General features: G+C 40.8%; 4 protein-coding genes across 5 annotated transcripts; 3 read left to right on the forward strand and 1 right to left on the reverse strand.

The window, feature by feature from the left end:
* Positions 1-1,624: 1,624 nt before the first annotated feature.
* Positions 1,625-5,453, forward strand: LOC145889194 (uncharacterized). 2 transcript variants are annotated; one of them, XM_082980096.1, is made up of 7 exons: positions 1,625-1,740; positions 1,805-1,951; positions 2,014-2,142; positions 2,202-3,468; positions 3,538-3,640; positions 3,699-3,894; positions 3,974-5,453. In XM_082980096.1, exons 1-7 carry the CDS (start codon positions 1,680-1,682, stop codon positions 5,371-5,373), a joined length of 3,303 nt encoding a protein of 1,100 aa, XP_082836222.1. In that variant the 5' UTR covers positions 1,625-1,679; the 3' UTR covers positions 5,374-5,453. The 2 variants fall into 2 exon arrangements, with proteins under 2 accessions (XP_082836222.1, XP_082836223.1); XM_082980097.1 differs by lacking the exons at positions 1,625-1,740; positions 1,805-1,951 and having other exon boundaries at positions 2,010-2,142; positions 2,202-2,490; positions 2,578-3,468.
* Positions 5,454-7,031: 1,578 nt separating this feature from the next.
* On the reverse strand, positions 7,032-11,048 carry LOC145889180 (uncharacterized). The gene is made up of 7 exons (XM_082980077.1): positions 10,989-11,048; positions 10,782-10,928; positions 10,542-10,670; positions 9,101-10,373; positions 8,946-9,048; positions 8,694-8,889; positions 7,032-8,636 (listed from the first exon to the last, which is right to left on the reverse strand). Exons 3-7 carry the CDS (start codon positions 10,600-10,602, stop codon positions 7,216-7,218), a joined length of 3,054 nt encoding a protein of 1,017 aa, XP_082836203.1. The 5' UTR covers positions 10,603-10,670; positions 10,782-10,928; positions 10,989-11,048; the 3' UTR covers positions 7,032-7,215.
* Positions 11,049-11,488: 440 nt separating this feature from the next.
* Positions 11,489-15,847, forward strand: LOC145890054 (uncharacterized). Its single transcript, XM_082981094.1, has 7 exons — positions 11,489-11,579; positions 11,636-11,779; positions 12,042-12,170; positions 12,239-13,514; positions 13,977-14,083; positions 14,153-14,344; positions 14,412-15,847. Exons 1-7 carry the CDS (start codon positions 11,525-11,527, stop codon positions 15,845-15,847), a joined length of 3,339 nt encoding a protein of 1,112 aa, XP_082837220.1. The 5' UTR covers positions 11,489-11,524.
* Positions 15,848-16,346: 499 nt separating this feature from the next.
* Positions 16,347-22,402, forward strand: LOC145888791 (uncharacterized). Its single transcript, XM_082979647.1, has 10 exons — positions 16,347-16,593; positions 16,662-16,902; positions 16,967-17,090; positions 17,463-17,666; positions 17,909-18,130; positions 18,266-18,415; positions 18,608-18,768; positions 19,508-19,606; positions 19,766-20,045; positions 20,529-22,402. The coding sequence occupies exons 1-10, from the start codon at positions 16,443-16,445 to the stop codon at positions 21,510-21,512; spliced, it is 2,616 nt and encodes an 871-aa protein (XP_082835773.1). The 5' UTR covers positions 16,347-16,442; the 3' UTR covers positions 21,513-22,402.
* Positions 22,403-23,453: the final 1,051 nt, after the last annotated feature.

Here is a 23,453-nt window from a genome sequence, read left to right on the forward strand (position 1 = left end):
TGTAGATGTCACGACTTGCAGAAATGAATTCGGTCCCCAATTTTAGTGAGACTTGGCAGAACATTTAGAGACATGAGTGAAACAGCTATAACATAATCATTTGTGGACTTCCCTAATGACTTGGCCATATGACTTTTTGCATACTAAGAATGTGCATGGCCGCCAATTTTAAATACCATAAAGTAGGCCCTATAGCACAAACATTACTACACGTAAGGATTTTCCGTGGCATGTGGTTCTGAAGGGATTTAAGTATTGTGTGGGGAACAAATTTTGAAAAGTGTCTAAATGACCGCATTTTTTTGACATTTTGACACTTTATGCAATGTGGCGTCGCAGCGCTATGATTTTAAAAAAGGCTAACATGTTTTTGTGAAATAAACGTTGTAGCGCATATGGATATAATTTGTAACCTGCTGTGACATTGCGTTCAAAAAGGCGACAAGCTCGGTCATAAGGGAAGTCCGCAAATAATAATGTTGTAACTGTGTCACTCAGTGCCACATCACAATTGAGGATCGAATTCATTTCTGTAATCGGTGACAACCACATACCCTGGTCAGGACAGGTAACGAACACAAATTAATGGCACTGTGTTCGTGGCATTAATCAACATTCTTCATACCAACGTGTTTTGCATTGCTCAAACTACTTGGTCTAGTGACATTCGCAAGCGTTAGGACATGTCACTTATCTCTCAATGATTCTATAGCAGAGTCAGAATAAATGGAATCTGTCATTATCTTTCTGGAAATGTCACACAAAATTTTCAATCAAATTTACAAAATTGCAAGGACCTGAAAAATATATATTATTCAACCTAGTAGTAAAAGTAATTCGATTGATTGTAATTCGGATAAAAAGGAATATTTAGGTTTGTGCATGTTTCTTGTACGTAACATTTGAAAAAACAAAATCTTCGTGTTACCCGTAAGATTGGACTTTAAATTTGCGCGAAACATTTAATTTTGGTGTAATATTGTCCAAGCAATCGATTTCCATACTTATACCAATTCATAACCTCCGAAGCTGTAAAAGGTATAAATTTCTCGTTTGATCATATATAAGCCACGGAGGTGGTGACGTTCTTCTCACAAACAAACGACAAAGTTGGCAATGCAAATTGTTAAAAGATTTTAATAAAATTGGAATGTATAGTGCGAATAAATCATTACAACGCGTCTTAATAATTTAGTATATTCACGGCACCAAGTAATGAAAATATATATGTTTGTAAGTAGGTTGTGGACCGTACGTTCAACCTGCCTTTTTTCCTCGCTTTCTGTGGCCATTAAATTGCCTTTGGACGCGTGACATTTTCCTTCGATACAAAGAACTCGAAACTAAACGAGGGCTATTCGTGATGTATTTTAAGGGTGGTAATCTTCATCGAAAAGAGGATTTGTCTGTCAATAGGGAAGACGAAAAGATTTTTGATGATCAAAAACTAAAAGGAAGTAACGTTTCTTTTTTTTCCTGTGTATCATAGTAGTGAGGTTAGATAGTGATAAATTCTAAAAGGTATATGCAGTGGTTATCCCGTGCAAAGCTATCAAGTTGCAAGAAACCAAAAACATGTATTTAATGTACGGAGCTCTGATGGTTTTGTTGTTTTGTTTCTTGCAGCATACGTTAAGCAGTTCAAACACAGTAGTTGTTAAAACCAATATACAATAAACATGAAACTGTATGTTTTGTTTGCTATAACCTCGGTAGCGGTTTTGCAAAGTGGGCAAACAGGTGGGTATAGTCTGTGTCTGATAATTACCACTCAGCCTAAACTTGTAAATTCCTGGCATTCCAGGTGATGCCAAACCGTTCGAGGAGTTATCTCGACTTTGCAGAGCGGAAGACGGATTTTTTAAGTGCAATTCAAGCAACATTTGCATACCTAGACAATCAGTGAAAGATGGATATACCCAATGCTCAGATGGAAGCGACCAAAATGATGGTGAAAATTCTCATAGTTAAATTTGTTACACTTTTTTGGCAAAGTTGTTTGAGTTTCTGCAGAACCACTTCAGTGTACTGATGACGAAGTTCAATGTCGCACAACACAAAGGTGCCTTCAACGACGCACTATGAACAAAGCTGAGAGTTGTCAGACATCGGAGACGGTAAACTATCCATGTCGCCATCAAGGTGAGTTGTAATACATTATCAAAAATTAATGCGAAATACAAAACGGAGATGTTCTGCAGAATTTCAATGTAACCGAAGTAGAATCTGTATTCCGAGGTGGATGGTGGCCGACGGAAGAGTTGATTGTGATAGTTCGTTGTTGGCTGACGACAGCGACGAATTGGAAGGTTATCAAGAGTGCTTTAAATGGGAATTTCGTTGCCATTTACAGACCAACGTGAAGTCGCGATGCATACCACGTGAATGGGTGATGGACGGTTACGAAGATTGCGAAAATGGAAGGGATGAATTGTCATCTCTTGATACTTGTCATGAACAAACTGAGTTTCGGTGCAAATCAAACGGAAGGTGTGTTCCAAGGTACAGAGTATTTGATGGTTATCTTGATTGCACGGACGGGTCTGACGAGAAAGAGTCACTTCCTTCATGCTTTAGCAACAAGGAGTTCCAGTGCCAAGATAATAAACGATGCATTCCGCGTTCATGGCGGGGAAACTCTTTGGTCAATTGCAAAGACGGAAGTGACGAATTTCCCATGACTAAGAATGAGAGTTGTGTGGAGGGAGAGTTCCGTTGTCACAACGATAGAAGATGTATTCCCACTTATTTGTTATGTGATGGAATGGATCATTGTGGCGATTGCAGTGATGAGATAGAAAGTTGTGATGAACCGAGAATGTTTCGTTGTCCGAGTGAACCAGACAATTGCATCTACTGGGGTCATTCATGTGATATATATTCTGATTGCGCGAACGGTGCAGATGATATCAAAATAACACCTGGTTTTAAATGTCGACGTGATCACGCCATGATAGAAAGATACTGCGCAATACCCCAGTGGATGCTTCATGACGATTTTTCAAACTGTGACGATGATTCAGATTTGTGTTTGAGAGGAAACACTACATCGGCGTGCACCCTTTGCCTCGACGAAAAAACTGTGATTGCATCCCGACAGATTTGTGACGGAATTATAGATTGCCAAGATTTCTCTGACGAGTGTCTTTGTTCCCAAGGACGAGAGAGCAAGAAAGTTTCCGAGTTTTGTCAGAAAGTTGTTTACTCTGGAGGTGATCCCGATTGTTTGACCGGAAGTTTGCAATGCGATGGCAGATGCATAAAACCAAGCAACGTGTGTGATGGAATAATTGATTGTCAGTATTCAGACCTGGACGAAAATCTTTGCACAATAAAAGCTGACAAATCTATAAGCACAAAAGAATTTAATTTTGAATGTGACGCATTCCCTTCGGGCATTGCCGCAGCTCTACTTAAAGCCGGTTTGGAGTATATTTACAAGGAGATGGCTCCATCAAATGCCATTAGGTTTGTCATTATTATTTTGAAAAAAATAATCGTGTGATTTGAAAACTTGAAATGCGGTATGTGTTGCAGATGTAATAATATCACGGAATGTCTCACCTTTGAGGACGAATGTAGTGTGAGGGCCAACTGTTCCCACCGTCTGCCAATTTGTGACGAACTGCCATCTGCTTTTGTGAGTGCACACGTTAATAATACACAGATTACAGTTAAAAGTAAGTTTACATTTTTAGGAAACAGTTCCATCCGGGTCATACAATATTACCGAAGGGACGAGGGTGAACTTAAGACGCTGTGCCGGTCCTTTCAACTTTGCCTTGGGTAAGTCGATCTGCAATGGAATACTGGAGTGTGAAGATGGAATTGATGAACGCAACTGCTCCGATACAAGGTTCGCTTGTGACGCTGGTACAACAGATTGGCCAACAGGTATGAGTAACAAAACGCTTTGAGAAAATATTTGAGAAAATTTCAGGACAAAAATACAAGCGTTTCTGTTGACAAACAGGTTTAAAGAAAGTTGTGAGCATCCCACTGGAGAAATTATGCGACGCAAAACTTCCAACGGATTGCGTTGATCAGTCAGATGAAATCAACTGCACAGATGCCACACATTTCTATTGTGAAAACGGGGATCCGCTCTTTATCAAACGAAGTCAAGTCCTCGATGGGAAGCAAGACTGCTCAGATTATTCAGATGAATGTCCAAAGAATGTGTTCAGTGAAGGTGGAATATCATCTAGGGAAGATCTTATCAAGTCATCGTTTCTTCAGGTTCTTGTCTGGATAATGGCTTTCTTTGCCACATTTGGCAACGTCTCGGTAGCCTTCATTATTTTGAAGAAGTTTTATAAACGACCCCGTAATCCACACCAAAAGTCTAAGGTGTCTATTGCAAATGACCTTATGCTCCTAAATCTCTCCTTAGCTGATTTCCTTATGGGCGTAGCTCTGTTTTCTATTGCCATTCGATCGCAACTATACAAAGGACAATATTGCCTCGTTGATAAAGAATGGCGTACAAGCACATCTTGTACAGCTTTGGGAGTAACTATTGTGTTGTCGAGCCAATGTTCCGTTTTTACGTTGGTCGTTCTTACTTCCTATAGGTTGTACGGTGTCTTATTTCCAATGAAAAGCCGTCAAATGCATGTACGTGTCGTTTTCCTTTGGCTCTTTATAGTATGGGTGTTTGCATTGTTTATAGCACTTCTTCCCCTCTCAGAGCATTTATCAAATTCCATGGTAACCATGGCGTGGATTTCGTCAAATGATTTCTTTCCATCTGATACTGTCGCTCTTACCCCATATCAGCAATTTGCCAAACGCATTTCGGCATTGGATTCTTTTCACAAACCAACAACAAATTATCCTACGCATTGGTATGACATTGAAGATTACCTAAACAGCAATTTCCCAAAAATTTCCCCTCAAGTGAAAGGTTACTTTGGATACTACAGCGCCAGTGGTGTTTGTATTCCAAGGCTTTATGTAACTAATGACAACGACCAAGAGCACAACCCGATGACTTCCGCTGTAATGACTTTCAACTTTTGTGCGCTCATGTACATTATTATTGCTTATTTTTTGATATACCGACGTTCAACGGTAAACAGGGTGGAAAGTTCTGCTGCAAAGAAATCCAATAAGCTTCATAAGAAAATTGCAATTCTGATAGCAACCGATCTAGCATGCTGGTTTCCATTGTGTTTCATGACCTTTTTAAGTATGGGCAAAATCATTCTTTCTCCTACTGCTTATGCCTTGTCGGCCATTGTATTTCTTCCCATCAACAGCTCGCTTAATCCCATCATTTACACCAACCCATTTTCTCCATTGGTGAAACCGTTCAAAAGATGTTTAGACAGAGCTTGGTCTTGGTTTTTACCTGGTACAGCAGAAGCTTAAGTACCCTCTTCCATCACCAAGTCTCAACTAATATGTAAAATAATTAAAGGAATTCGTATGCTTAACTCTGTATCTGGGTACGATTTTATTATCAAACGTCGTGACAGACAATTGTGATCTTGGTGAAATGTATTTTGGAAATGTTATTTTTGCATTCTTTAAAAAATTATGACTTTGCATAATGGTATGTGATCACTACATATATTCATCAGAATAAAAATCAAATATATAAACTTTGTTTGGCTATTTGTTAGTCTCAATATGATAATTGAAACAAGATGCCAAGGCAAATGGCTTTTTGTTAGGACGCAAAGTACACCCAAATCTGTAACGATTTTTTACGTAACATCAGCAAAAACAGATTAATGTCGCAGACCTGATTATATTCCTGCTTATTTTAACACGAAATAGTGGCAAATGGTAATATTAGTAACGTCGCTTCGGTGCAAACCAATTCTTAGAACGTGCTGTACCCGCACAAGAACCATGACAAATTTCCCGTAATCGGTTGCTTTGTCGTTGTCACCACGGGAACTGGAGACAAGGAAGTATCAGCAGTGTTTCATTTCTAACGTCCCTTCGGTGCGAAACAATTCTAAGAACCTGCACCCGCATAAACTTCATGATAAATTTCCTACACTCGGTCACTGTATTGCTGTGACCGCGGTAACTGGGGACAAGGAAGTGTCAGCAGTGTTTCGTTCTATACTCTGTGAAATGACGTACATCCAAACCAAACTGCAGTCAGTTTTTATGTAAAGACGTATAGACAGATTTACAATACCGTGCTTATTTTAAAGACGTGTTTATTTGCATTAACAGTGTCATAAAAAATGCAAATGTGCTAAGTTTTCGTCACCAAGCGCGCTTATTTGTTTATAAAATACAGATTATTGGTTATATGGCGCGGTGCTGGACGTTTTCTGATCAACCACCTGAAAAAAGGTCAATCATCATAAATCCAATATTTCTGCATTTAAAAGCATAGTGCCTATTTTTTGGTCCACGTCGATGATAACCCTGCGTATATAGAGCTTAGGTTAACATTTGCTTGTTTTTAATCACACGATCCAACCATTACTCACACAGATATGCACGCCAAAAAAAAAACACTACAGAATTTGTCCTTTTTCGACGAAATCAACTCAAAATTATCAAAGACTGACAGACGTTGGATGTTTTCCATGTCACAAGGCGGTCGAGCGTTGTCATACATTTCGATTTCGAATTTAACGATGGCGATCACTTCATTTACGCAACGGGAAACAGGCAACAAAATATTTTACACTACTTTAATTTACAAGTGTGGGAACCATGCTGTGACAATTGACAGCCCAAACAGCCGGGCCATACTGACTAACTAAATGGGACGTCGGGACAAGGCGTTTGAACCGGGACCTTCGCAGCTAATATGAACGTATCACATAACCGAACCAGATTATAGTCGCTTTTAATGTCCTGCCAAAGTCTAAAATGCTTGTGGTTTGGATTTTAATACCGCCTACATTAACCGATACTTCAGACGCGTACACACATTATTATGGTACTCCAAAATGTCGAAGAATTTACAGCAGTATATTTGCCCCCTTTAAGGATATCTCAAATACGTATAACCAGCAACACACCATATATTGACCAAAGGAAAACGCTATTGCCCAGTAAGCACAAAGAAAGAAAATCAACAATTAGAGTTAAGTAATGTAGTTTAATTTGAATATTTACCAAGAAGCGACGCCAAGTTAAATAATTTATCAACCAACTTCATGCAACTCAAAAAACTTTCTTCCGCAATTTTTTTTCGATATTTAAATAATGTGAAACACTACAAGTAAGAATGGTATATTAGTTGTTGGAGCAAGCTTCTTGGTCTGTTGAGCAAATTGTCAGACGAGCTCGGAGCCAACCCAAGCCCTTCCTAAAGTGTTTTTCCAATATAGAGAAAGGGTTGGTGTAAATAATGGGGTTAAGCGAACTGTTAATAGGGAGGAATACAATAGCTGATAAAGCATAAGCAATTGGAGGAAGAATGATTTTGCCCATACTTAGGAAGGTCATGAAACACAATGGAAACCAACACGTAACATCGGTGGCTATAAGAAGAGTTATCTTTCTTTGGAGCATGCTGGATTTTTTGTTGGAAGCCGAACTTGAAACCTTGTTGGCGGTTGAACGTCGATAGATTATCAAGTAAACAATAGCTATGTACAAAAGTGCTGCAAAGTTGAAAGTCATCACCACAAACGTCATTGGGTTGTGATCGCGGTCATCTTTACTTGTGAGGTAAAGTCTTGGAATACATACACCACTCTCACCATAATATCCAAAGTAACCTTTTACCGTTGGAGCAATATTGCTGAAATTACTGCGCAAATGTTGTTCTATGCCGTACCAGTCTGTGGGAGGTTGATTAAAGTGCTCTAAAGAGGAACCCAATGCGGTAACGCGCTTCGCAAACTCTTGGTACTGACCGAGGGAAACAGTATCAGAAGGAAAATATGGACTAGGCGTGATCCAAGCCTTTGTTATCATAGAATTTGCTAACGTGGACGAAAGAGGCAAGAGAGCTATAAAGGACGATACCAGCCACACAATGCAGAGGATGACATAAAGAAAACGTAGGCGTATTTGTTGACTGTTCATTGGGTTAAGAACGCTGACTAACCGGTAGGATGATAGAACTACCAAAGTGAACACAGAACATTGGCTCGACAAGACAGTGACAACACCAAGGGCTGTACAAGATGTGCTTGTGCGCCACACTTTATCAACCAGACAATATCGACCTTTGTACAACTGCGAGCGTACTGCGATGCAAAACAGAACCACGCCCATTAAAAAATCCGCCACAGATAGATTTAGAATCATAAGATCGTTTGAAACAGCTACCTTTGACTTCTTATTAGTTGGTTTACGTCGCTTATAAAATTTCTTGAAAATAATAAAGGCTACAGAGGCGTTGCCAAATGTGGCAAAGAAAGCCATTATCCAGACAAGAAACTGAAGAAACGATGACTTAATAAGATCTTCCCTAGACGATATTCCACCTTCACTGAACACGTTCTTTGGACATTCATCTGAATAATCTGAGCAGTCTTGCTTCCCATCGAGCACTTGACTCCTCTTGACGAAGAGCGGATCCCCGTTTTCACAATAGAAATGTGTGGCATCTGTGCAGTTGATTTCATCTGACTGATCAACGCAATCAGTTGGAAGTTTTGCGTCGCATCGTTTTTCCAGTGAAATGCTGACGACTTTTTTCTGGCCTACAAAAATGCAAGCGCTTGATAATATTGGGTCACAATTGGTTAACAAGAGTTTACCTGTTGGCCAATCTGTTGTTCCAGCATCACAAACAAATCTTCTCGCAGAACAATTGCGTTCATCTATGCCGTCTTCACACTCCAAAACGCCATTGCAGATTGACTTACCAAACGCAAAGTTAAGGAATCCTTTGCAGCGACGTAACATAACAGTGACAAAATTTGTCAGTCCGTAGAATCCAGGTGGGATAACTTGCTGTAAAAAGTATTTTATGACTCATTGGATTTATTCAACAAAACAGTTAAATGTACATTTGCACTTGGCAAAGCATCGCAAATGGGTAAACGATTGGAACAATTGGATCTTGTGCTACATTCATCCTCAAAATTTAAGCACTCTGTAATCCCATCGCACCTGAGAATAATTGTGGTTTAATACAAATGAACAAACTGGACATGGTACCCACCTTGTGGACTCAAACGGCGCGAGATTTTTTACCAAATCCTCGATTCCACTTCCAGGAACTGAGATGGTTAGTTGAGCAGGAAGAGGATCACACTGAAAGTTAGTTTTTTTGATGATTTGGGTTTTCTCTTCTTCCGAAGTGCAAACATCTTCGTCCAAACTAGAAGATATGCAGTCCACTTTTCCATCACACACCATGCTTGGTTTCAGGCATTTGAATTTATCGGAGCATGTAACACTCCCGACTGGACAGCTTGGATTCATGTTAGTGTAGCTAACTTTCTCGCAGAATTTTCTAACTCGGTTGCTTGTACGACCTTGGGAACAAAGACACTCGTCGGAAAAGTCTGGACAGTCGACTATTCCGTCACAAATCTGCCGGGTAGCGAGCACCGTTTTCTCGTCCATGCAACGAATACAGGTCGATGTGCTGTTTTTTCTCAAACATAAATCTGAATCGTCATCGCAGTTTGAAAAATCGTCGTGTAGCATCCACTGGGGTATGGAGCAGTATCTTTCAGTACTAGTGTGATCACGTCGACATTTGAAACCCGACATTACCTTAATATCATCAGTTCCATTTGCACAATCCGAGAATGTGTCGCATGAATGACCCCAGTAGATGCATTTTTCTGGTTCACTCGGACAACGAAACATTCTCGGTTCATCACAACTTTCTATCTCATCACTGCAATCACCACAATGATCCATTCCATCACATAACAAGTAAGTGGGAATACATCTTCTATCGTTGTGACAACGAAACTCTCCCTCCACACAACTCTCATTCTTATGCATTGGATTTTCGTCACTTCCGTCTTTGCAATTGACCAAAGAGTTTCCTCGCCATGAACGAGGAATGCATCGCCCGCTATCTGTGCATTTGAACTCTTTATCAGTAATGCATGCAGGAAGCGCCCGTGTTTCGTCTGACCAATCAAGACAATCACCGTAACCGTCGAAAACTCTATATCTTGGAATGCACCTGCCGTTTATTCGACACCGAAACTCCGTTTGATTGAAACAACTTCTCAAGGCAACCTTCTCATCCGTACCATTCGCACAATCATTGTATCCGTCCTTTACCCAATCACGTGGTATGCATCGCGACTTTTTCCCAATCGATTTTTCACAACGAAATTCGTATATTCGGCATATTTCAAATCCTTCTATTTCGTCGCTGCCATCAGACAATACAGTGCTGTTGCAGTCCACTTGTCCATCACCTACCATCCACCTCGGAATGCAAATCCGACTTCGGTCGCACTGGAACTCTTTAAACAAAAATAGATTGTATTTGTTGTTGTTGTTATCAACTGTTGTTTGTTTTTGACAGCTTGTTGCTAATGCTGCAAGGTATTTGTATAATGACCGAAACGTCGTTTAAACAAGTTTTCTTGCCAGAGGAGATTTAAATCATTGAGTTCGTTTTGGACATTTACCATTAGAGCGGCAGGGTATGTTAATTGTTTCCGATATCTGACAGCCGAAGGGCGTGTTCATAAATCTGCGGGCAACGCAGCGCTTTGTTGCACGACACCGCACTTCGTCGTCTGAGCACTGGAGCGGATCTGCAAACGAATTTTCAACAAAAATCACGTTTAAAAAAACGTTGTTGGATTAGTTAAGAACCCGAAAAGTAGCAATGTACATGTTATCACCTTTAAACCATGTTTACCGACCTACGATTTCATCGCTTCCGTCCGGACACACAGGGTTTGCGGTTTTCACGGACCCTCTGTAAATGCAATATCTTTTCGAACTGCACAGAAAGAATCCGTCCTCTGCCCTGCATCCCCGGGCGAGCTGTGAAGCCGGCTTGGCTTCATCTACAATAACATGAAATTAGTTTCAATTTTAAAATCAATAAAATTATTAAATTGTCTCACTTTTCTTGCTGAACTGTATCAGTATGCACAAACTTAAGATAAACCAGGAAGTCGTCTTCATGCTGTATTACTGCGGCGGCAACTGTGCAGGCATTCTATTTCTCAGCATGTTCTTATGGCGTGGGTAACATCTTAACACAAGTGGGTGGAGTTGAGAAGGGCAACAGGCAGTCATAATCACAACACAAAAGATGGCTAGACTTGTCCATTTTTACTTGGCAAGTATGAATTACTGATTAATCAACACTTTTGTAACAAATGAAGTCTTTGTACTGTGGATGTTAACTGTTTGTTTCTGTATTACTTTGTTCGTGTAACCTTGCGTGGTCTCACTCAAGGCAAATCAAACCGTTTTCCCACACGTTGGATGTGTGGCTGCAGGTTTGTATGGGGAATTTCCCCGTCCTTATGATGTTGTGTTGAGTGGGAAACCCAATACAAAGCGCTTCCTGGGTGTGTATGAAGCCAAGTCTCGCTTGTTGTTGCTTTCAACAGATTTAAAGACGAAACAGCGTCTGCTAAACTGGAAACTCAACATGATGGCGAGGATTTTGTTTGCTTTGTGTGTCATACTTGGGTCTGTGCCGAAAGGTTATAAATTTATATTTAATAATACCTGCACCATATCAAAACGTGATACATTTCAGGAGACTCCAAAACATTAAAAATGTTTTCAAAAGGCTGCAGGGCCGAGGATGGATTTTTTCGGTGCAAGTCTGGGGATTGCGTTCACCGGGGCAGTGTCAGAGACGGTCGAAAGGAATGTTCAGATGGAAGTGACGAAAATATCGGCAAGGCCATTGCGAAGATACACTTGAAAATTAGTTACTTTATCGTCACAGATATATTTGGCTTGGATAGTATGTGCGCTTGAGAAAGTGTTTGCATACACCAAGTTTTACCTGCCTACATGAACCAACCATACTTTTTAGCATTCGAGAAATCTAAAATTTGCTGATGAGGATTAGACTCGTTCGTTTAAAAATAACACAAACAACACAGGTGTCTTTATATCAACCCTGTGTATTTTCATGTATCTAATTTCTTTCGCAGAAGCCTTAAATTGCACCGACGACGAATGGGAATGCCGTGGATCCAAACTATGTAAGCTGCGTCGGTACCTAAACACTAAAGTCGGCTGCAAAGTAAAGGAGGGGATACACTTGCAGTGTAGGCCAGACGGTAGGCGTCAAATGATACAGCAACCAAAAAAATCGACACAATTTTACAAAAGAATGCAATTGTTTCAGAGTTTCAATGTACAAAAGGAAAGACGTGCATTCCGAGGTGGATGGTAGGTGATGGGACGATCAACTGCAATGCAGATCTTTTCCCCGACGGAAGCGACGAAATGGAAGGATTTCAGGAATGTTTGGCTACTGAATTCCGTTGCAACCAAACAGGAGACGAAAAAACAAGGTGCATACCACGTGAATGGGTGATGGACGGCTACAAAGATTGCGAAAACGGAAGAGATGAAACGTCACCTTTGAAGAATTGCTATAATGAAACCGAGTTTGGTTGCAGAGTAAATGGAAGATGTGTTCTCAGATACCGCGTGTTTGACGGTCATCCAGATTGCCCTGACGGATTAGACGAAACCGGGCCATTGACTTCCTGCATTAAAGACAAAGAATTTCGTTGTCTCGACAACGGGCGATGCATTCCACGTTCGTGGCGAGGAAACCGATTTGTCAATTGCAAAGACGGAAGTGACGAAATTCCCATGACTAAGAATGAGAGCTGTGTGGAGGGAGAGTTTCGTTGTCACAACGATAGAAGATGTATTCCCACTTACTTGTTATGTGATGGTATGAATCATTGTGGCGATTGCAGTGATGAGATAGAAAGTTGCGATGAACCGAGAATGTTTCGTTGTCCGAATGAACCAGGCAAGTGCATCTTCTGGGGGTTTGCATGTGACGCTTTTCCAGATTGTGCAAATGGAACTGATGACATAAAGGTAATGCATGGTTTCAAATGTAGACGCGATCATACCTCAACTCAGCGATACTGCGCCGTACCCCAGTGGATGCTACATGATGATTTTGCAAACTGCGACGATGATTCGGATTTATGTTTAAGAGAAAACAACACATCTACTTGCACACGTTGTCTCGACGGAAAAACGGTGATTGCATCCCGGCAGATTTGTGACGGAATAATAGACTGCCAGGACTTCTCTGACGAGTGTCTTTGTTCAGACGGACGGAGCGACAAAACCATCCGACAGTTCTGTAATGGAGTGTCTTACACAAATAAAGAAAATAACTGTCCCATCGGAAGTGTAAAGTGCTTTGAACACGATATTAAGTGCCTGAAACAAAATGTGGTATGTGACGGAAAGGTTGACTGTTCATTGTCAAAAATAGATGAAATTTTGTGCACCAAACAAGTAAGAAACAGGAAAAGCGGTCAGGTGCGCGACTTTGAATGTGACCCACTGCATCCAGTTATATCAGCAGCTTTGCCTGGAAGTGGCTTTGAATCGTCGGTTGAATTATTTGTGCCTCGTTTAGCTACCAGGTGGGCTATTTTGGTCTACTCTAGAAGTTATGTGATGACAGATTTGAGACAAAAACTCACATTTTTTACTGTGATTCAGAGTATAAAAGACGGCGGCTTTAAATTTTTTGACAAGCAAAAACCCCTATCTTAAATACGCAAATTGTAAATTACTAATTTTTTCGGCGTCCAAACCTCGATAACCTCCACGAAAGATCGTATTCGGAGGCGTATCCCCGAGGGATTTTTCATAGTACACAATAATTATACTTTGTTCCGAGGATATTAAATTGCATCAACTGCAGTGGTAATTTAGATATGTGGAGCGTTTTTCGATTAAATATGCGCAAATTATGAAAGAGATAAGTAAAAGAATGTAAAGCTGTTTTTTCGCTGGAAAGAATGTAAATCTTTGAAGAATTCTCTTATTAAATTTAGCACTAAAGTATAATTAAAAACTCAACAAAAGACGCTTGGTTTTAGGTGCAACGGAATAACGGAGTGCCTAAACTTCGAAGACGAATGTAGTTTGAGAGCAAACTGTTCCACTCGCCTGCCAATATGCGATATTATACCAAGCACAAATGTATGTTGACAACTACGTGGTTTGTATAAGGCGTAAATGATAAACAAAGGTCTCGCCTCACAACAGGAAACAGTACAGCCTGCTGGATCCTTCGGTATTTTCGTGCCTTTCACAGTGGAGGTAAGAATATGCGGTGACAAGAAGAACGTAGTTTTCGGCAGGTCGATATGTAATGGAGTTTTGGAGTGTCGCAATGAACTGGATGAACTTTACTGCTCTGAGACAAGATTTGCCTGTGACGCTGGAACAACCGAATGGATTCGAGGTGACTCGCATGCAATTAAAACACATTTAACCTGTTTTCACAGTGCGCATGTTCATTCAAAATTAAGGTTCTGCGAAGGTCGTTAGCGTCCCCCTGGAGAAACGATGTGATGCAAAACTTCCAACAGATTGCGTTGATCAGTCAGATGAAATCAACTGCCCTGATAAAACTCATTTCTATTGTGAAAATGGAAATCCGCTCTTCGTCAAGAGGAGTCAAGTGCTCGATGGAAAGCAAGACTGCTCAGATTATTCAGACGAATGTCCAAAAGGCGTATTTAATGAGGGTGGAATATCATCACGCGAGGAACTCATCAAATCTTCCTTCCTTCAGGGCCTTATTTGGATTATGGCTTTCTTCTCTACATTCGGTAACATGTCGGTGGCTTATAAAATCCTAAAAAAACTCTGGAAACGTAGAAATAATCCAAAAAAGAAATCAAACGTGGCTATTGCCAATGACATTATGATTGTGAATTTATCAGTGGCTGATTTTCTTATGGGCGTGGTTCTTTTCTCTATTGCCATAAGTTCACAATTATACAAAGGAAAGTATTGCTTGTTCGATAAATCGTGGCGCACAAGTAGAGCCTGTACAGCCGTGGGTGTTACCACCGTTCTGTCAAGCCAGTGCTCTGTTTTTACATTAGTTGCTCTTACTTCATACCGACTATACACAGTTTGGAACCCAATCAAGAGCCAGCAAATGCGCTTACGTGTTGTATATGTTTGGATCGGTGTTGTGTGGCTTGTTTCGTTTCTGATGGCACTACTTCCTCTGTCGACTGCCTTAGTTAACTCCATGGTAACCCGGGTTTGGATTTCTTCTAGTGATTTCTTTCTATCCGACACAGTTGCTCTCGGTCCTTACCAGCAATTTTCTAAACGAATTTCTGCCCTTGGTTCTGTTAACAAGTCGACAATTTCATCGCCATCCGACTGGTACGGCATTGATCAACACTTGCGCGAAAACTTTGCCAACTTTGCTCCAACAGTAAAAGGTTACTTCGGCTACTATAGCGAAAGCAGTGTATGCATTCCAAGACTTTACCTAACTAGTCCAGATCACGATAACAACCCAATGACCTCTGCAGTGATGACCTTCAATTTTGTAGCGTTAATGTATATTGTTATTGCCTATGTGTTGATATACAGACGATCTACTGCTAATAAGATATCAAGTTCTGCCACAAAAAAATCTAACAAACTTCACAAAAAGATTACCATCCTTGTAGCCACCGATCTCACTTGTTGGTTTCCGTTGTGTTTTATGACATTTTTAAGTATGGGAAAGGTAATTCTTCCACCGATTGCCTACTCTGTGTCGGCTATTGTTTTTTTGCCTATTAACAGTTCGCTTAATCCTATTATCTACACTGACCTATTTTCGATTGTGCTGAAATCAGGCAGAAAATGTTTTTCTACTTTGCTTGCAAAATTTCAGAAGAAGCCTAATTCCGTGACTCAAGCATCACTTTCCAACCCCCAAACCACCCCACTTTAAACCTTTCTTTTCGCAACTGATTGTATATTTTATATTGCCGAAAAAATGCAATTATTTTTGAAAAACATGGCCATTTTTATGGTCTTTAAATTTCTATCTGACGTATGAGAAACATCTGTTTGTAAATGTGTGTTACACAGCTGGGCGTAATATTATATTTTCAGCCAAATATACAGATGTAGGTAATGTGTAGCTTACTGTCGTGAAAATGCAGCGTATAAAGACAAGTTTTAACTGCAATTGTGCAATATTACGCTTCTACTCTATTCGCCGGACCAACAACAGGCAACTATAGGCAAAACTGTAAAATAACTGATTTGATGGAATGTGGCTAATGTCATAATATACGGACTGTCATCGATGTGAAAGCGATAATACTTGTTTTGCAGAATTATTGCAGAAGTTGTGCAGCCGTATCAACATTTTACATTTCTATGAGTAAATACAGTGGGATTTCGACATTTTACGCTTGACTGGCACTAACTTTGTAAAAGTAAAAGCAATTTGGGGGTGTGTGCATTTAACTATTAATTTTTAGTTAAATAAACATGACCCACCACCGTAGTGTTTGCAAGTGAAGCAATCTGGACACAGAATGTCTCCGGGCCGGAAACAAAAAGACAAATGCTGCACGTTTGACTTTCCTGACATACCAACACCTTGGCTCCTTTTCATCGAATTCGCTTTCACGTTTGGAACAACTATCGTCTATTTTGCTGATATTGTGACGGACGTCGTCACCTTAAGTATGTTTGAAAGCATGAAAATGATATTGATAACTGTTCTATTTAACTTGGTGTTTATTTTGTGGCAGGGGTTTACTGGATAAATGATTGGCATTATGCCTTTGCTATTTCACTGACGTTCATAATCCTACCATCAATCCTTCTGGCTGTGCTAGAGTACCGCTTTCTAAAGAAAACTCATGGCAAATCGTTTACATGGAAGACAATACTACCTCGCACTATTTTAAATGTCCCATTTCAACTCACACTTATCTGGTACCATTGCAGACTGACCTACACATTTTTCTCAAACTGGCTGGATGACATAAGGTTTTCTTTTTGACACAAAATTCCTTGATGAAAATTACAAATATTTTTTTGTTTCTCGTGATAGAGGTGTAGATAAGGAGAAGACAACTTCCCAGTGGTATGGTCCCACCACTTTAGAGAGGTCGCGAGGGGCTTCACTGTCAAGTTTAAATGAGCTGGATTTCTATCATAGGACAGTTGAAGATGAGGTAGGTGTTGCAAAGTGATTATAGACTGGGAATGTCCAGTCTTTTTGACTGAAGAGCCTAGTTTGGTTTGCAAATGATATTGCTGGAAACTTATGTTCTTGTTTTCATCACATGTCGGTGTAAAATGGAAAAAAATCAACACACCTAAATTGCCCCTGCAGAATATATTTCTACTATGTACTATGTGTTTTGAACTTTGTTAGATTGTGTTTTAAACAGCATTGTTTGTCATTTTCAATGTTGCTCATTACCTGAGGATGGTTAAGTGCATGCATTTACTTCTATAAATCATTTCCATGTAAACATGTCATGTTATCTGTGGGACAAAAAGGATTGGATAACACCTATTCTGATCCAATAGTTTTTCTTCAGGATTCAAACATACAAGGAAGTGCTGTTGTATCACCACCAGCCCCCGCCAATCTATCCCTAAGCTTGCCCTCTTTGGCAGCAATTGATGGGGTGGAAGGTGAAAGAGAGAAGAGCAGTTGGTGGCAGAGGCTTACCAGGGAACAGTGGCTTTCACATCTTAACACCCTTAAGCTGTCTGAGAGCATGCTGGAATCACTACCACAGGTATATATGTTGGCTCTCAAAACAAGTATATATATACCCTGGTGTTTATTATTTTTTGTTTCACAAAGTGATGATATTTTAAGTGCATTCACTACAGAACAAATAAGATGGATCCAAATGATTTTGTAGGGGTCCAGAAAAGTTTACTTAGCATGTATATAAAAGTGGATCACATTATAATCTGTGTAATAGGATTAACAAACCAAGACAGTTGATCTTATGCGTTTGTTTGTTGTTAACAGCTTCTCATAAATCTCTATGTGATTGCCTACTACAAGGAGGAATCCTACACTATCCAATATCTGTCTGCAGTGTTGTCGTACTTGTCACTGTGTGGTGGGGTGGTGAGGTACGACAAAACACGCAAGGATAATGAGGCCGACCAGTGGATGGTGGACCGAACTTTACTGCATTCAAGGGCTTCACATACAAGACTGGAATGGCCGCAGATACTTTTTATAGCAGTATGTCTTAAACATTTTGTTTTTATGTTATAACTCTCACTGTCATTATAGCACTGTAAAAAAATTTCAGGTTTGATCAGATTTGTGGTGTATATATACTATATGTTTAGCTGTTAATCAACATATTACTTGCAGATGTACAAGGGAAGTTTTTTGGCAGCAAGAATTTTGGCATTTGTCTTTTTTACCCTGTTCTACTCCTGGTACATTCTTATTCCTATTTTAATCCACTGGGGGATCATCCTGTGTTATTTTGTGTACCGTTGGTATCCTGACTTCAGCAAAGTAAGTTTGTATGTCTGTTTTTTGTGTTTTTATCAAAATAAACCAATGCAAGTCCAATGTAGAGAATAGGAAATATGTCAAAATATCCCATGTTACTGAAATTGGTCACATAGAACAATTGTGATCTTAGATGAATCCAATCATTTATTCGCATATTCTTATGAAACAATCATTTGTGCTCTAATTGTGCAGGTCAGTCGGCAGCTTCAACAGGCAGATTACAAGTACAGAGCTTACTTGTTCCTAAGCCACGACTTCATGTCTGTTTTTCATGCCAGCCTGATGGCCATCTTCATCCATGTTCGTCCTTACTATCATGCATTTATTGACCAACCATACTGCTTCATGTTTTGGTGAGCACATAGTCAAAAGCAACTTGACTTATGTAACGGACAGAACTGAGTATGATTTCTGTGGGTGCACTCATGCGCGGAAACTTATTTTGTGTTTGGGTTGTGCGCGTGCTTGTAATGTTGAGTTAGTGTATCCATTGCAATCTAGTTATTTGTATGTTATTTTAATGCCTTCTTGGCTGTGATCAGTTGCATTCTATTTGAATAAGGTGGAGCCGTGTAGGCATTTAGTTTTAAATCAGGTTTATTCTAGTTTTGTTTATCTGTTTGCCGTGAAACTGCAAATTGGAATAAAAGGTTGAGAATTGCACGCATATAAAAAAGTACACGGCAATTAAGGATCTGTATCCTACAGACTTATTTTAAAAATATACCGGGGGATATATTATGACTTCAGTCATGAAAATATATTTTTTCTCTGCATCCCACTATTACCAATTTATTCTCCAGTACTTCCTTTGTAAGGGCAATTCTCCCACCATGACTGGTGCACATGTTACTTAGTTGCAACAGATCATTATCAATAGCAGGTGTCTCTTGCTGTTAATTACAGTTCAAACATTTCGTCCATAACTTGATTTACCCGTACTGGTGTAAAACATATTTTCGGTGAGCTACGGACAGTGACCCTGTTTTGTCCTATTACGTCTCACCAGAGCAGATAGGTGACTAAGGGTGTTCTTGTCGGCCGACTAACCAGGTTACCACAGGTCATTAATCGTCACTTGACTTTCTACAGGTACTACGTCGTTTATGTGACGGAGAACATAGCATTGTTTTTGCTCCCTGGGATAATATATTCGCTGCAAGGGAAGGACGACAGTCTGAAGTACTATGAGTGAGTAAATTGCGGTACAAATACGTTTTTGTGCGAATTTAAACTAGTTTCGTTATATGGGACGATTCCGCTATGGTAACAACCGTTGGATTCTAGTTCAGTTGGTTTAAACATACAGGTAACGTATCTATTCTCAAGTCTTTTATCCGCCACACACAGGTATTATGCCCTCATGGCCACCGACCTCTTTCTCAACGCCGCAGGCTGTGCACTCTGCACTGTCTACTATCTTGCCGTGCACAAGATGAGAGCCTTCACTGCTCACGCTTACCCAACAGCTGCTGGGATGTTGTGTTGCTGTTGTCGTTCTGATCCTCAGGTGGTGGACGAGGAAGAGGACTTGTGGCTTCCAGTGAGGAGTGGGTGGACAGTGTGCAAGCAGGCAGAGACGAGTGAAATCTTTTTTCTGACAAAGGAGCAACTTAAGTCTTTCCACCAGGTGGGGCTGTTGGTCATTTTTTATATCTAGTTGGTCTGTGTGGAACATATATCGGTCCGATAGGAAACGCTATCCGATTCAAATTTACAGTTAATGGGTTGGTGACAATTACATCAACGCCGAAACTTTTGCGCAGAGACCCGCAACTCGAACAGAATCTTAAGTCATTAACAGAACTTTAATTGTAAACCTGTTTTTTTACATAATGTTACTCAGACTTCTGTACAAGAGCTTGGCGAACAAGTTACTTGGTTGGTTTTATCTTGTGATTGTGACCTTTTCAGGAAAATCGAGGGATCCAACCTTATGTATTCCACGTTGTGGTATGCAGTGCGCTGTAGATAATTATTGAAACAAAACACATTGCTGAGATTCACTACGTTGAGCTACTAGGTCGTAAGCTCTATCTGACAAAGTTAATATCAGCAACCTCGCGTCTATTCGAAAACAGCACTATTTTTTTGTCATTTCTATTCCCTCCAGACGTACAACACAGTGGTGCGCAAGGATCGGCTGAAGGGACGAGCAGTGGAGTGTTTTATCGACGATCGTTGCAAGATATTTTACGCCCCACGTTCCAAGATGCGCAAAATGACTGTGCAAGGATTCAACACCGATTCTCTTCCTCGCCCCTCCCTCCGGAGGTTGAAGGACACGTCCTCTCCTGATCCCGTCCACAACGACATCCTCCGTGATGAAGGTCGAGCACTTTTGGATGAACGGACTTCTTCAGATAGAAGGGAGATGGACAGGAGCGTGTCTTTCGAAGTGGATGAAACTGCTCCTAAGGAGGTTGAGAGAACTGCGGTCGAGGCAGACATAAGGTCCACCGAGGAAGCGACAGAACCGGAACCGGTACCGGTGCTAAAACCAGTGCCCAAAGCTCGAACGTCTATTAAACGTGTTAGAGCACCAGCCTCCGATGAAACGAGTCTTCCTTACAGGGAAAGTAAGAATCGCGAAACTTCTCCGGATGAGGTTGTGGTAAACGACGTGGACACTGATAATGTTCGCCCTACTGAGGTACAAAAACCTGTGCAGCAGCCGCTTGCAGAGGAAGGGACTCCACCACGAAGACCACACCGTAGTGTTGATGCCCCTTGCAGTTCGGGTAGAAGAAACCATGAGAAAACTTCCTCTGCAGCAGAAAGTGACACCAACGGTTCCCACAGGCGCTCTTCACGAAACAAGGATGCAAACAGAGAAGCGAGAAACGAAAGGAGTTCATCTTCTCGAAATTCTGGGAGGAGTCGGAGGAGCCATGATAGTTCGACGTCGAGATCCCGGGATGCTGATCGCTCCTCCTCCAGAAAAACTCGTGAAAGAGAAGATCGCTCTGCTGCTGCTGGTCTTCCAGCGGAATCTAGTCATCCTAGGAGCGAGGATCGTGGAAAAGAGGTGGGGAACAGGGAGCAGGATGAAGACATAACGAATGAACATCCAGGCTGGAAACAGGCCTGGATATGAGTGTCCAAAAATTAAATCATGGAATGAAGTTTAGCATACGTCTTATTATATTTTACTTTTTCATATAACTTGTGCGTTTTATCGGTGCTAATGTTTTGTGCTTGTTGATTTTTATACCAGATTTCCACCCGTTGTGCGGTGCTTGCATTCTATCAAGTTTTCATATAAAAATTTTTTTAACGTTTGCATATTCCCGTGCCGTTTTTTACCTTTGTCTCATATACCGCATAAACTTGTGCCGGTAGAACACAGGAAAAGTGACCCACCGAAGCGTCAATACGGTTCAGTTGACTTCTACTCGCCCTTTCACGACTATTCTTCCTACACTAAATGCCGAGTTTAAAATATCCACTTCTGCGCGCGAATTTCTCTGTTATATGCAAATGTGCTGACGCATCAGCTCAACGGAACAATTGACTCGTTCACACGAGGCGCCAGAGTGGTGTTGCGCAAGGCTTGTTTTTGTTGGCTGGGTGAGGGCATAGCGTGAGATATCTCAATCTTCGCATACAGCAGTCTTGGCCGCCAGATGCTGTTTATAACTTCACGCTAAATGGAGCTTGTCATTATTTCCTTTGCCGGCATTGTGCTCGTTAAAACGCACATTTTTAATTGCTCGCCAAAGATCCTTTGTTATCATGTTTCAAAGCCATCGTGTTGCTTCTCAATTAGGCTATTTTGGTGCTGGTTTATATTTTTCTAACTACGCTGAACTATTATGTGCGATCCTTTATTGCGTTCGTCATTCCTGTGTATCGACAGTATTACACTGATTATCTCGGGGCCAATAACTGATTGGACCACCTTCATATTCCTACATATTATGTTCGGTACTGTAGCATTTTCTGTTTACCGTCTCTGGTACACAAAATATAAACTTATAACTGTTATCCTAACGCGTTAAGGCTGTGCGAAGGAGTTCGATAGAAATGCATAGTTCCTGATGAATTTGGAAGTTCTTATATTACTCAAGCCAGAAAAACATGGATAGAAAAGCGTGCACCGTAAAATTGACAATCGATGCTTGTACGAATGTTGGATCAACCGAAAAACAACAAGTCAAGTTTGAAGCTTGTTTCTTGCAGTAACCACAAGAGGAAATGTCAGCGGTTAAACTGAGTGCGGAAAACGCTGCGAACTTGAATGCTTCCAATCGGAAAGCTAATGACAGCTAATTTTTCGTGTAGATAGCCTTTTTCGTGCATGTGATGCACATGTTGTTGCACTGGAAAGACTTTCCGTAAGACTACATCTAATGCACGCATACACAGCGTTTAATCCACGATTAGCTCGAGGGGGAAATCGGGGTATGTTTGGGGGAAATTCGGTTTCAGCCGACGCGACCCCTTCTTGATAAATTGGCCCTTTGCCACTCGTTGCGCTGCTGCAGTTAATGCTGTTGAGCAACCTAACATAAGGCAGTCTGTGTGGGGATATCTCTCTGACTCGTGTCATGAACATGGATTGGGTCGTGTATACCGTCAAACCTATTTAGCAAGCACATGGGGCGGGGGACGAGTCATCATTAAAGGCATAAATGCAGTTCCTATACGAAACTGTGTGTTGTCATCGGTCATCAAAAAGTTTTATCGGATCTGTAGCATGTCAGACGAACTGGGGGACATCAATAAGGCTGTTCGGTTCTACAGCATATAGGTCGCACTTTGGAATATTTAAAACAACCCGACTTGATTGTAGGTCATCGCTTCCGGGACTGTTTGACACTTATTTAGCTGCATGACATTCACTGGTCACCAGCGTAGGCCTATAATAAGCGCATTCATACCAAGAACATGTAAGAAGTGTTGTTATCATCCATTCGGCGTACAGACGGGGTTGACTTTCAGATATCATTCAGTTAACTATACATCGAAGAGCGGTGACAAACAGTCATTTCCGAAGGCGCGTGGCTGATTGCCATCCGACATGTGACTGAATGTT

The sequence above is a fragment of the Ascidia mentula genome, chromosome 2 (assembly GCF_947561715.1).
Source record: "Ascidia mentula chromosome 2, kaAscMent1.1, whole genome shotgun sequence".
Classification (NCBI taxonomy): domain Eukaryota; kingdom Metazoa; phylum Chordata; class Ascidiacea; order Phlebobranchia; family Ascidiidae; genus Ascidia; species Ascidia mentula.

Bases quoted from the DNA above. Each gene is read 5' to 3' on its own strand.
- LOC145889194 (XM_082980096.1), top strand. From the start codon at position 1,680: ATGAAACTGTATGTTTTGTTTGCTATAACCTCGGTAGCGGTTTTGCAA. The intron at 3,469-3,537 runs GTTTGTCATTAT...TATGTGTTGCAG, and splicing joins GCTCCATCAAATGCCATTAG to ATGTAATAATATCACGGAAT. The intron at 3,641-3,698 runs GTGAGTGCACAC...TTACATTTTTAG, and splicing joins ACGAACTGCCATCTGCTTTT to GAAACAGTTCCATCCGGGTC.
- LOC145889180 (XM_082980077.1), bottom strand. From the start codon at position 10,602: ATGAACACGCCCTTCGGCTGTCAGATATCGGAAACAATTAACATACCC. The intron at 8,890-8,945 runs GTACATTTAACT...TACTTTTTACAG, and splicing joins ATGCTTTGCCAAGTGCAAAT to CAAGTTATCCCACCTGGATT. The intron at 8,637-8,693 runs GTAAACTCTTGT...GCATTTTTGTAG, and splicing joins AACAACAGATTGGCCAACAG to GCCAGAAAAAAGTCGTCAGC.
- LOC145890054 (XM_082981094.1), top strand. From the start codon at position 11,525: ATGATGGCGAGGATTTTGTTTGCTTTGTGTGTCATACTTGGGTCTGTG. The intron at 11,580-11,635 runs GTTATAAATTTA...GATACATTTCAG, and splicing joins ACTTGGGTCTGTGCCGAAAG to GAGACTCCAAAACATTAAAA. The intron at 14,084-14,152 runs GTTGACAACTAC...AACAGGAAACAG, and splicing joins TATACCAAGCACAAATGTAT to TACAGCCTGCTGGATCCTTC.
- LOC145888791 (XM_082979647.1), top strand. From the start codon at position 16,443: ATGTCTCCGGGCCGGAAACAAAAAGACAAATGCTGCACGTTTGACTTT. The intron at 18,416-18,607 runs GTAAGTTTGTAT...CTAATTGTGCAG, and splicing joins GGTATCCTGACTTCAGCAAA to GTCAGTCGGCAGCTTCAACA. The intron at 19,607-19,765 runs GTGAGTAAATTG...CGCCACACACAG, and splicing joins GACAGTCTGAAGTACTATGA to GTATTATGCCCTCATGGCCA.